This window comes from Somniosus microcephalus, chromosome 1 (assembly GCF_052327205.1).
Source record: "Somniosus microcephalus isolate GS21.2 chromosome 1, FLI_Smic_1.0, whole genome shotgun sequence".
Taxonomy (NCBI): domain Eukaryota; kingdom Metazoa; phylum Chordata; class Chondrichthyes; order Squaliformes; family Somniosidae; genus Somniosus; species Somniosus microcephalus.
Genome location: NC_140987.1, coordinates 219,893,599 through 219,907,007, shown reverse-complemented (window position 1 = coordinate 219,907,007; position 13,409 = coordinate 219,893,599). Strand labels below are relative to the sequence as shown.

General features: G+C 48.7%; 1 protein-coding gene across 2 annotated transcripts in view; it reads left to right on the top strand.

Annotated features, from left to right (window-relative positions):
• gfm2 (GTP dependent ribosome recycling factor mitochondrial 2) overlaps positions 1 to 13,409 on the top strand; it is a 56,003-nt gene that overhangs the window by 22,258 nt on the left and 20,336 nt on the right. For both annotated transcript variants that reach the window (XM_085990415.1, XM_085990424.1), the window contains 4 exons: positions 3,107 to 3,187; positions 4,224 to 4,372; positions 6,265 to 6,405; positions 12,828 to 12,927. In XM_085990415.1, coding sequence (XP_085846541.1) covers positions 3,107 to 3,187; positions 4,224 to 4,372; positions 6,265 to 6,405; positions 12,828 to 12,927 — 471 coding nt within the window. The remainder of the gene's footprint in view (positions 1 to 3,106; positions 3,188 to 4,223; positions 4,373 to 6,264; positions 6,406 to 12,827; positions 12,928 to 13,409) is intronic.

Sequence of the window (13,409 nt, the reverse complement as noted above, 5' to 3'; positions counted from 1 at the left end):
CTGATACGTGGCAGGTAACATTCGCGCCACAGAAGTGCCAGGCAATGACTATCTCTAACAAGTGAAAGTCTAACCACCTCCCCTAGACATTCAATGGTATTACCATCGCCGAATCCCCCACCATCAACATCTTGGGGGGTCGCCATTGACCAGAAACTTAACTGGACCAGCCACATAAATACTGTGGCAACAAGAGCAGGTCAGAGGCTAGGTATTCTGCGACGAGTGTCTCACCTCCTGACTCTCCAAAGCCTTTCCACCATCTACAAGGCACAAGTAAGGAGTGTGATGGAATACTCACCACTTGCCTGGATGAGTGCAGCTCTAACAACACTCAAGAAGCTCGACACCATCCAGGACAAGACAGCATGCTTGATTGGCACCCCATCCACCACCTTAAACATTCACTCCTTCCACCACCGGCGTACCGTGGCTGCAGTGTGTACCATCTACAAGGTGGACTGCAGCAACTCGCCATGGCTTCTTCGGCAGCACCACCACCTCCAAGTTCCCCTCCAAGTCACACACCATCCTGACTTCGAAGTATATCACCGATCCTTCATTGTCACTGGGTCAAAATCCTGGAACTCCCTCAACAGCACTGTGGGAGTACCTTCACCACACAGACTGCAGCGGTTCAAGAAGGCGGCTCACCACCACCTGCTCGAGGGCAATTCGGGATAGCCAATAAATGCTGACCTTGCCAGTGACGCCCACATCCCATAAACAAATTTTAAAAAACTACCTCTGACCAAGCTTTCGGTCACCTACCCTAATTTCTCCTTTGGTGGCTTGGTGTCAAATTTTGCCTTATAATACTCCTGTGAAGCGCCTTTGGATGTTTTACTACATTAAAGGCGCTATATAAATGCAAGTTGTTGTAACAAACTTTATTCAACATAACCAACAAATTCAAATAGGCACAATTGACCTTATTGAAAAATACATGTCTTGCAGGACACTTCAGATCTGAATCAGTTTTGGTCATCTGACTGTCAAGACATCAATGTATTAGCGTGGGGTCAGAAAGCAACATAAATTATGATTCTGAGATGGAACACTAAATTATGAAGTGGGAGACTCACAGAATTGAGTTTGTTTTATTAGGGAAGTTTGAAAGGGCACATCATTGACGTGTTTAAATGCTGAAAAGCAGCGTTATTGTAGCTGTAAGCAGGCTAATGTAACTTAAAGTTAATAGATTGGGAGAAGGGGAGGTGCAACGAGACCTGGGCGTCCTTGTGCACCAGTCGCTGAAGGTAAGCATGCAGGTGCAGCAGGCGGTTAAGGCAAATGGTATGTTGGCCTTCGTAGCGAGAGGGTTTGAGTACAGGAGCAAGGATGTCTTGCTGCAGTTGTACAGGGCCTTGGTGAGACCACACCTTGAGTATTGTGTGCAGTTTTGGTCACCTTATTTGAGGAAGGATGTTCTTGCCATGGAAGGAGTGCAGCGAAGATTCACCAGGCTGATACCTGGGATGGCAGGAATGACGTATGAGGAGAGATTGGGTCGATTGGGCTTGTACTCGCTGGAGTTTAGAAGAATGAGAGGGGATCTCATTGAAAATTCTAACAGGACTAGATGCAGGAAGGATGTTCCCGATGGTCGGGGAGTCCAGTACCAAGGGTCATAGTCTAAGGATAAGGGGTAAGCCATTTAGGACAGAGATGAGGAATTTCTTCAACCAGAGAGTGGTGAACCTGTGGAATTCTTTACCACAGAAGGCAGTTGAGGCCATTTCATTAAATATATTCAAGAAGGAGTTAGCTATATTCCTTAAGGCTAAAGGGATCAAGGGATATGGGGAGAAAGCAGGGACAGGGTACTGAATTTGGATGATCAGCCATGATCGCATTGAATGGCAGAGCAGACTCGAGGGGCCGCATGGCCTACTCCTGCTCCTATCTTCTATGTTTCTATGTTTAAACTGTGATAACAGAAAAATATAGCACAAGCACAAAATTAATAAACTTCAGACATGACTAGCAATGAAAAGTAATTTCCCCCCCTACGAGTAGTAGTTTTATGAGCAGCAATTGTCTGAGATATGCCCCCTCCCCAAAGGTTATATAAACTAAGATTTTAAAAAGGCCCATAATTTGTGGTCAACGGCAAAGCAAACGTGCTTGCCGCTGGCCCTGAAGAAAGCTCGCGATCTCTGTGGCGAGAAGTTTGCCTTTTCGACGTTCAATTGATTTCAGCGCTCTGTAATGGGAAATCCTAGCGCAGCCAGTGTCTGAACAGTGAATGACTGACTGACTGCAACTTCAGGATTTCTGCGTTTAGATGCGCATACGCTAAATGCTGAAGTTGCGGTCAGTTTCAGAGGGGTAATGACGGCGAACACTGGTAGCTCACCATCATTGCTCACCGCAAATTCCGGGCCGTGGTTTTGCATAAGTTTTGGATCATATATCTATAGCCACTAGAGGGTGCTCCACTTAGTTCTAAACAAGCCAGAAAGTTTAGTACTTATTTGCATTTATTTATAATACCCTATTCCAGTGGAAACAGTTTCACAATATGAAACATTTCCTTGTTTTATGAGTTCACTTTATTTATACTGCAAAGTGGATTCAGAGACCGCACGTTTCAACAACTTCACATTTGCAGTTATTCAGAAGTCACCTTTAGACCTGCATGTGTGTGTGATTTTGTACATTTCCCAGTGTCTGGAGGTCCATATTGGACATTATTAATGTTAATAATGGAATACTGGCCTATTTGGGTTATACTCTTGACCCACCCATGGCCAGAATGGTGGACTTAACAGCCAATAGCTCTGGCACTTTATCTTTGCTACTCATGGCGCTTTATCTCTGTGACATTTCGCATTAAATAAAAAGTAACACTAACTTTTCTTTGTACAGTAATAACAATTCAGATGCAACAACATAGTTGCCAAGGTCAAACCATCACAAGCGTCCTTGTATTGCTTCTCGAAAAACAACCAGATAGATTGCAAATTTATCAATAGAATTGTTCTTGTTTTGCACACTGAGGATAAAAAGTGTTTCAGAAAAAATAGAGTCCTGTGAGAAATATTCTAAATTTTATGTCATGCATTCATTTGGCATAGATTTAACGGTGATTGTTTCAATGCAGGTTGCAGAGTTGGATGATGAATTTGCTGAATTGGTTCTGGAAGTGTTAAGTGAGAACCTGGATGCAGTTCCTGCTGAAAAAGTGAGTTTCCTAAACCTTCTGAAGATTATGTCAGCATTACCTATCATTCACATTGCTCTACAGTCTAGAAAGAAGCTGAAAGGTGGGACCTCATCGATTTATATCTTGCGTACCTGGTGTGAGCCTCACTGGATGGGGACGTGGGTTGGTCCTACAGTGTTGTAACTTTCAACAACCCATGCTCCTGTCATGCCAGAAGTGAAACTTTACCCCCACCCCTGCCCAAAAGTCAATTAATAGGCATTTATATAGTGCCTTTCACATCCTCAGGACATCGCAAAGCACTTCACTGTTGCTTTAAATTATTTATTCTCAGGATGTGGGCGTCCCTGGCAAGGCTGCCATTTTTTGCCCTTCCCTAGTTGCCCTAAGGAGGTGGTGGTGAGCCGTCTCCTTGAAACACTGAGCAAATGCAGCTAGGTCCCACAGAGTAATGAGATAAATGATCAGTTCATTTGCTTTGGTGGTATTGGTCAAGGGTTGAATGCTAGCCAAAAACCAGGAGAACTCCCTGATCATCTTCAAGTAGTCATGGGATCTTTTATGTCTACCTGAATAGACAAACAGGGCCTTGGTATAACATCACATCCGAAGCTAGCACTTTTAACAATGCAGCACTCCCTCAGTACTGCATTGCAATGCACTCAAGCCTGTAGCCGGGCTTGAACCCATAACCAGCTGATTATTGATAACTTGAGGCCAGAATATTGGGCCAGACCAATAAGACAAGCAAATAAATTCAAATTAGTGAAAGTCATTGTGGTGAAAGAATTCATCTGGGAGGAAGGTTTTTTTTCTGAGCATTGGATAGTTATCTTTAGAAATTTAGAAAAAAAAATTGACTGTTAGGTAATTTGTACATCAAGAAAAATGATAACATGAAACAGTTCATTAGCTGCTCAGTTACATTATGATGTGCAGTTATCTAGAAACACCAGTATTGTATCGTGACCCCATCAGTTTAGTAAATCTGAAAATTGAATGTAAAATAACATAACTCAAAAAAAAAAACTAACCCTGGATGTTTTGAATGCAGTTAAAGGCAGCAATCCGCCGAGTCACATTGGCACAAACAGCAGTGCCAGTTTTGTGTGGAAGCGCACTGAAGAATAAGGGTGTGCAGCTGTTAATGGATGCCATCACGATGTATCTGCCAGCACCAAATGAATGCCAACATGACTTTATGTGAGTATTTGAGTTTCAGGAATCATGGTACAACAACTTCACCAGAGCATAATCAAACAAAAACTGACTCCAAGTTAAAGAAGGAGATATTGGTATTATATTAGGGTGACTAAAAGCTTGGTGAAAGAGGTAAGTTTTAAGGAGGGTCTTAAAGGAGGAGACCCATCACCAAGGCCACCTATTTCCACCTCTAACATTGCCCATCTCTGCTGCTGCTTCAGCTCATCCGCTGCTGAAACCCTCATTCATGCCGTTACCTCTAGACTTGACTATTCCAATGCTCTCCTGGCCGGTCTTCTATCTTCCACCCTCTATAAACTTGAGCTCATCCAAAATTTTTCTGCCCGTATCCCAACTCACACCAAGCCCCATTCGCCCATCACCCCTGTGCTCCCTCACCTACATTGGCTCCTGGTCCATCAACATCTTGATTTAAAAATTCTCATCCTTGTTTTCAAATCCCTTCATGACCTCGCCTTCCCTACCTCTGTAACCTCCTCCAACCCTACAAACCTCTGCGATCTCCGTGCTCCTCCAATTCTGGCCCTTGCGCATCCTCGATTTTAATCACTCTACCATTGGTGGCCTTGCCTCCAGCTGCCTGGGCCCTAGGCTCTGGAAATCCCTCCCTAAGACTCTCTGCCTCTCTACACCTCCTACACTTTTTTTCCTGTTAAGACACTCCTTAAAACTTAACTCTTTGACCAAACTTTTGGTTATCTGTCCTAATATCTCCTTATGTGGCCTGGTGTTAAATGTTGTTTGATAACGACCCTCTGAATTGCCATGGGACATTTTACTATGTTAAAGGTGCTTTATAAATACAAGTTGCTGTTGTTGTTGATATCACCCGTTTTACATCCTTGCCACAGTTGTAAGTTCTGCCCATAGATTCTTAGGGGAGAAATTCATTATAGCCCCGTTGGGGCGCTAAATTTTAAAAGTTGAGAAAATCAGGCGCTAATGTTTCTTAACTTTAAAAAAAAAATTCGGTTTTGCACTCCAGGAAGGAAGTGGAGTGCTAAATCAAACGCTCCACTTCCTTGTTGGAGCGCAATCGGCAGCAGGCGAGGCGGAGACTTCAGCAGCGCTGCACACTGGGCCATGCAGCGCTGCCGCGTTCAAAGGCTCCTTCCCTCCCTTAAAGGGAAGGCCCATCACTACAGGCTCTGCAATATAAAAAGTACCTACCCATGGCCACCGAGGCAGCCGCGATCCCGTGCAATTGAGTGCCGGGCTGATCGCTCGCAGGCAGGAACCCGTGAAAAAAAACTGGAACAAGAAAGGTAAGTTTTTTTTAGTTACCTCAGCCACTTCACCTTCAATCATCGCCCCTGAAGCGGCTGGCCGCCCGATGCACGACTCCTGCAGCTGTCGCTGTTTTCGACTGGCGCTGCTGCAGGGGGCAGAAGTCAATTTCGGGTCTGGGGCGATGCGCACGCCGATGTTGTCACGATGTCCGGGCAAAGGAGATCGAAGCGCAACGCTGTAGGGCTGCTGCAAAACTCCCGCCGAATATGGCGAGAGTCGATGTCAGCACCACGCCTGGTCACAAAGCCATTTGCACCTTTTAGCACAAAGGCACCTAATTTTGCCCCCATAAACGGGGCCAGACAGTTGAATAAAACATATTCATCAGTTTTGGACAAAAAAATCCTTTGTTGATTAGCCGTTCTCAATGTTGAGTGCTTCATGATGCAATGTAATGTTCTCATCTTTGGTTTGTGAATAATGTTTGGTTGAGCCAATCTACGTAATTCAATAATGAGATCATTTTGGTTTGTTTTGTTAATTTAATGTCTGTGTATTTTTTGATATAATTAAAACAGAAAGTTATTTATATATTTTAAAAAGTTTTTCTCATGTTGACATAAGCCCCATTGCCTTTTCAGACGTTGTTATGGAGATGACCTGTGTGCTCTTGCCTTTAAAGTTGTTCACGATAAGCAGCGTGGACCTTTGGTGTTTGTCCGCATCTACTCTGGTACAATGAAACCTCAGTCAGCCATTTATAACATCAACAAAAACTGCACGTGAGTATTTATCGGGCTGCTATAAAATAAAGGACTTCCACCCAGCCCCATGGATAAATTAAAATTCTAAACAAAAAAAATAATCATTTTGGAAAGCATGGCTTCTGGCGTAATTTCAATTTATATTTTTTTGATGTGTTTCAGTGGTATTGCTGCTGGGGAATGGAACACTTCACCTTTTGGCCTCCATAATCAGCATTAAGCACCTCCAGTTCAGTTATAGTACAGGTTAGACACACATAGCAGATATGGGAAATAGCATTTTACAATCTAGGAAGTACAAGGTATGGAGACAAGGCAGGTGGATTGAGCTGAGATACAGATCAGCCATGAACTCATTGAATGGCAGAACAGGCTCGTGGGGCTGAATGGCCGACTCCTATGTTCCCTTCCGAGGTTGGATTTCAGTCGAAGTTAAATGAATCTCAATAGGAAGATAGGTTTACACTGCTAGTCTGGTCAAAGTGTTGGTGTGTGTAAAATTCTGATCGGACTGGCAGTGCAAACCTATGCTCCCATTGACTCCGTGGAATGAACTTTCCAGTGTGGCACTGGCCAAAACTAAGCCAAAGAAATTCCTGGCAGCAGCTGGTAGTGTGGCCACCACTTGTAGGAAATCAGCAGTACTGCCTGACCATGGTTCTTCTGTGCATCAAACCTGGACTGCAAAGTATAGGCACTGACTGAGAAGTGACAAAACTAATGCAAAATGTACGCAAATTGCCTGCCGCATTTTTCTATAGCTTCAAAAGTACTTTGTTGGCTGTATATCCGCTATGCGAGGTCATGATTTTGTGAAAGGTGCTCTATAAATGCAGTTCTTTCTTTTAATGGTTCTAAATAGAAATGTAATTGAACTACAGGTAGACTATCCTTTATCCGAAAACCTTGGGACCAGCCGTGTTTCGGTTTTCGGAAAATTTCGGATTTCGGAAGGTATTTTATAAGACTGGGAAATTTGTCGGGGGTGGGTCGTCGGGGGTGGGGGTCGGCGTCGGCGGGGGGGTCGGCGGGAGTCGGGGTCGGCGGGGGGTCGGGGTCGTGCGCCACTCTGGTCATGTCGTGCGCACGACTTACGCTGAACGAAAAACCTTCGGTTTTTAGAGGGTTTCGGTTTTCGGAAGTTCGGATAAAAGGTAGTCCACCTGTATTATTATATTTAGGTCTTACAATTACAACTAAGATTGTGGCTGAGTCCAGCACTGGAAGCTATAGCACCGAAGAAAGTTACATACAAACTTAGATCTTGGCTGGACCTCTTTCAGAAATGATAATCAGTCATTGGTTGACCTTTCTATAATCGCTCCATTACTGAAGCTTGAGCGATTTTAAATGCATAAGTACAGCACTTTTAACCGAAGAAAGACTAAGGCCTAGAAATTCAGTTGGGCGCGCCAGCCGTTAGCGCCTTAGGAGGAGTAGATCTCGAGCGCTAGGCGCTTATCGCCCGGGCGCAGCGCGATCTGCGCCTCTCCCCAACTTCAGGACACATTTAGCGCCGGCGCAAAGTCTTAGCGCGCGCCCTGCTGCGTGCGCAGATCATGACGTCATTTAATAGTGCAACGCCCTTTGTGCGCCCCAAACCGGAACTTCACTCGCGCCGGCCCATTGTGCGCCGGACGGCCCGAGCGACTGTGAAGTGGAACGGTACACAGCCCAGCCGGGCCGCGAGGAGCGCTAATTAAAGGGCACTTACCCAGCAGTATAAAGGCCAGCCATTTTGCAGCATTCACTCTTGTGCAACGGTTTTTTGGACAGAGACCAAGGAGGAGAGTTTACTGGTTTGGACCAACACTTGGACAGGTATTTTTGGCTCAGGCCAGAACTTACCAATTATCTTTGCCTTCATTCAGAGCTCAGTGTTTGCCAGCATATAATGGGGGCTGCATTGGGTGGCAACGCTGAATTTCAGCCTTATGCCAGAAGGGCTTACAGACGCCGTGAGAGAGTGGCAGCCCTGGCTAGACGCAGAGGGGGCAACAGGCGTCGCCAACTGAGGCCTTACCCACGCAGGGTATACCGCCAGCAGACCTCCTATCTGACCATGTCTGCCGCGATGTGTGTTAGGAGGCTGCGATTCCGAAGGGAGGTGGTTGCAGACATCTGCCGGCTGCTTCAGAGAGATCTGCAGCCACAGCTGATGCGCAGGACGTCTCTGTCGGTGGCAGTGAAGGTGACGGTGGCTCTCAACTTCTATGCCTCCGGCTCCTTCCAATCCGCTACTGGGGACATCGCTAACATCTCCCAGTTCGCCGTGCATTGCTGCATCCGCCAGGTGACCGAAGCCCTTTTCAGAAGGAGACATCAATTCATCTCCTTCCCCATGACCCTGGACAAGCAGCAGCAGCGTGCAGTGGGGTTTGCAAGAATAGCGGGCTTCCCCATGGTGCAGGGTGCCATTGACTGCACGCATGTGGCTTTGCGGGCACCTCTTGAGCATGCCGAGGATTAAAGCAACCGGAAGGGCTACCATTCCCTCAATGTACAGCTGGTGTGTGACCACAGGCAGCGCATCCTAGCTGTCAATGCCCGCTTTCCAGGCAGCAGCCACGATGCCTTTATCCTGTGACAGACAACTGTGGCTGACATGTTCCAGGCACAGCCTCCCCCAAGAGGATGGCTTATCGGGGACAAAGGCTATCCTTTGTGTACCTGGCTCATGACCCCGCTCTGCGCGCCCACGACCCCTGCTGAAGAGGCATACAACGAGAGCCATCAAGCGACGAGGAACCTCATAGAACAAACAATCGGCGTGCTCAAGCAACGGTTCCGCTGTCTCGATCGCTCCGGGGGAGCCCTCCAGTATTCGCAGGATCGAGTCTCCCAATTCGTCGTCGTTTGCTGCATGCTGCACAACCTGGCTATCTGCAGGACTCAGGCACTGCCACCTCACGTTGGACCACCACCTCAGGAGGAGGAGCAGGAGGAGCACGAGGACGACGACGACGAGGAGTACCAGCCCAGGAGGGACGCACAAGGTCCAAGGGCCGCCCGTCGGCGGCTTATTGAACGTCACTTCTAGGCCCCCTGTCAGGGAATGGCTTGTGCCAATGATAGAACATGATTGTAGCCGCTCCGCAAGCCCTCAGCCGGTTAAGGCAACAAACACTTCAAAGATCAAACATGGACAATGTGATTAAATAAAATGCTTTATTGTACAAACTCTGGGCCCTTCCCACATGAAAACCAAAAACAGACGAAACCCCCAAAAAAACACTCAAACACATTACTCGCTCCCACAACCTGGAGAGGATTAACAAAATAGGGCAACTAAAATGGCCGTCATTCTCGGCCTTCGTCCAAAACAAACATCACATCATCGGCCTTCAAAAAACAAACATCCAATTCTCGGCCTCAAGAAACAAACACAAATGGCCACACATTCGACTATTTGGCCCGCTAGGGCGATGCCTTGGCCATCTTTGGGTGGCCCCTGCCCGCCCTGCTGCTCCGCCTCAAAGTAAGGCCATTGGCTGCTGCAAGGCTGGGGGCAGGCTCCTGAGGGGCACATGTCGTGACGGCAGATGCCCTTGGGGGTCGGCCTAGTCGAGGTCTGGCCGTCGAGCGGGCGGCTGTTGATTGCTGCAGCTGTGGCTGGCCAGCATCAGTCGCTGCAGCAGCTCCTGGCAGCTCCACTGTGGGAGTGGCAGTGGCGGCTGGAGGAATGGCGGCAAGCTGGCGGATGGCAGGCGCTCGCTGGTCGCCTGAGACACTGGCACTCGCCCGGGCCAGCACTGCAGCATGCGCACCAATCTGCCGAGGGACAGACCGCTGTGCTGCTGCAGCGCGCCGGGTGCCCTGGCGATGCCTGGCTGACACAGCGAGTGTGGCAGCAGTGAGTGCCCGTGTTGACCTGTTCACTGACCGCATCAGAGCAGCCAGTGACTGGACGGCACCACTGATCACCTGGCCAGTCGCTGACAGAGCTGCCCCGAATTCCGCCCGACTCGCTGCCTGATCTGCCCGGTATTCCGCCCGACTGGTGGCCTCTGAGGGCCCGAACTCGGCCACACTCCGAGAGAGGGAATCGATGGACTCAGGCAACCGTGCCACTGCCGCCATGAGCTCCATGTGCCGGCGCTCCGAGTCTGCGGACAAGTCTTCGAGGCGTTCCATCTCCTCGGCTAAGAGCATCTCCTGACTGGAGGCCGGACTCTCCCTCTGGGGAGAAGGCCGCCGAGCTGGCCGACCCTTCCTGCATTGCTGGAGGCCGCTGGGCCCAGCAATTGGACTCCCCTCCGACGCATCCCCCCTCTGGGGAGAAGGCCGCCGAGCTTCCACCCCCCTCCCGCCTTTCTGCAGCCCGCAGGTCCCAGGAGCTCCCCTCCCCTTCGACACTTCCGCCACGCTGCCCTCCAGGGAAGACGTGTCCCCTACATTGGCCTGGGTGGCCGCGGCTGAGGGTTCCCCTGATGGGCCGCCTTCCTCTTGCTCCTCCTCCTGCTCCTCTTCGGAGGGTCTGTCACTGGCAAGTTGAGGGACCTCCTCTTGACCATCTGAAAGCAGGAAGGCACAAGAGTAGCTTTAGAGTGAGGAGAGGGCGTCAGTGCGGGATGCATGAGTGGTGGCATTCATCGCATTGGTCGGACAGTGGCAAAGGATGTAGATCTGATGCGCAAGTGGGACGAGAGAGGTGCAAAAGGTGATGTCCTTACCATTGCTGCCCAGAACAGGGTCGGCATCTCCACATGCAACGGGCCCAATCACCCGGCCACCCATGAGGCGCTCCACGCGATGTTGCAGGTCGGTGGGTGGCTGGATATGGGGTCGGCCTCCCCCGGTCGCAGTCCGGCTCTTGCGATTATTCGCCAGCTTGGCCTGCAAGAGAAAGGACGGCCTCTAAGTACAGTGTGTCGCCATGATCTGGTGTGCACTGCCTCCCATGGTGGAATAGCCTGGCCAGTGTGTCGCCATGATCTGGTGTGCAATGCCTCCCATGGTGGAATAGCTTGGCCAGTGTGTTAAGTGCAGAATGTGCAATTGATGCTCATGCCTGTCCCATAGCTGCTGGATGAAGGCTGGCCATTAGAGCTTTCAGGTCCCTTTGCCCATAATGTAAGGTGCACATGCAAGGATGAGGAGGTCACTGGAAAGGGTACTCACCCTGACAATGCGTGTGAGGTCATTTAACTTTTTGCGGCATTGGGCACCGGTCCTGGGGACGTCGCTGTTGGCTGACAGCTTGCTGGCGACATGCCTCCAGGCTCTCCTGTAGACGCGGACCGTCGCCTTCTTGCCATTGTCCGGGTACAAAACATGGCGCCTCTTCTCCACAGCAGCAAGCAGCACACTCAGATCACGCTCTGAGAAGCGCTGCGCACGTTCACGGGCCTTCTCCATGTCTTCAGGCGCTATTTGGGTCCAGCAGCAGTGTTGAGGCCTAGCTGGAGGGCTCCACTATCCAGGGCGTGGCAGCAGACACAGTCGACCCTTCCCCCTTAAGAGCTGGCCGGCGCCAGGGTGTCTGCTGTCAATCACGAGATGGCCGCCCCTGCGCTGCGCCCGGCCTCGGCGCTATCGATCACCACCTCCGGCTTAGCGCCCAAAGAGAGGCGCCCAGCAGCAGTTTTAGCGCTCGCCCAAACTCCTAGGGCGAAGCTAATGAATATCGGAGAAGTGGCATCGATTTGGCGGCAGCCGCAAACTTTAGCGGACGCCCCACTTTAGCGCCCCAAAAGTGGCGTCAATGAATTTCTAGGCCTAAGGCCCTGATATTTTGCGGGGGGGGGGGGGGGGTGGTGCTTCAGCTCGCAGGCCGGTCTGGAGATCGGGGCTGGGGTAGTCGGCTGATCACGGCGTTAGCTTGTGAGGCCGCGGGGGGTAGAAGCACTCCTGCTCCTCCTGGTCCATAAGCACTGCTGGGAAAACTTACCTGCCGGATCCGGCCATTTTCGCCTACCTTCAGCTGCCAGTTTTCCCAAGCCCTCGGAAACCCGGCCCATAGCCATTAAATGTAAAAGTCTGTTAAAACTTGAGGTACACAGCCTCATTAGCATATTTAAATTACTGATCCACCTCTTGAGAGCAGGCTCCTTGTCTGCCCCCCAACCTGCCCTGGTTAAACTGGAAGTAGGTGCGTTCGTGGCGGGTTGGGGTTGGGTTTTAGATTTTTCAGAAATGAACCGCCCTCCCATCCTGACCTAAAATTCAGGGCTCTATTATTATATATTGAGAGATTATATTCATTCAATATCTAGCTAGATGAAGAGAACAAATATAAAAAGGTTGTATATGTTAAATTGTATCTACTATTATTGTATATATGGGTATATAGTAGTATTTCATTACATGCAATATTTTTCTGTAAATAGCGAACAATTTGGCTCAGTTAACTGCACATGTGGGCTTTTAAATTACAAACATATTTTTTGAAAAGCTAGCATTTTTCACTGCAATTACTCTTGCTTGTTTGTGCTGTGTAGCGAACGAATAAGTCGCCTTTTACTGCCATTTGCTGACCAGCAAATCGAGATCCCTGCATTACAGGCTGGAAACATTGCACTGACTGTGGGACTCAAACAGGTGGGAACACTCTACCTCTGTACACTCACATTTTCTTTAACATTGATTAGCTTCTTGAAATGTTTGCTTTTGTACAACTTAACTAGATTTGAGTCTGCGTGTTGACAGGTGTGACTGATGGTGATGATGAAAATGATGTAGATGTAACACAGACCTTTAACTTTTCTGCCATTACATAATTGCTAATACGACTCGGAGATCTGGCTGAAAAATCATATTGGGCTCCCAGAATAATATGTTGTTAGATCATTTCTTGTTTTTGTCCCATTCCCTCTCCCCAGTTTTACTCTCTACGAACGCCACCCAAGAAAGGAATAAGTAGTTGGCGACATGAATGTATCTAAATTCTGCCCCATGTTTGGTCAATGGGTGGTGAGCTTTTTTTGGAAGGGAAGTGAAGATTGAGTTGATGTTTTTCCTACCACAGACATGTTGAAGTGGGAAAAAAGCCTAAATATAACAGGGTGCAATTTCCGCAGGGT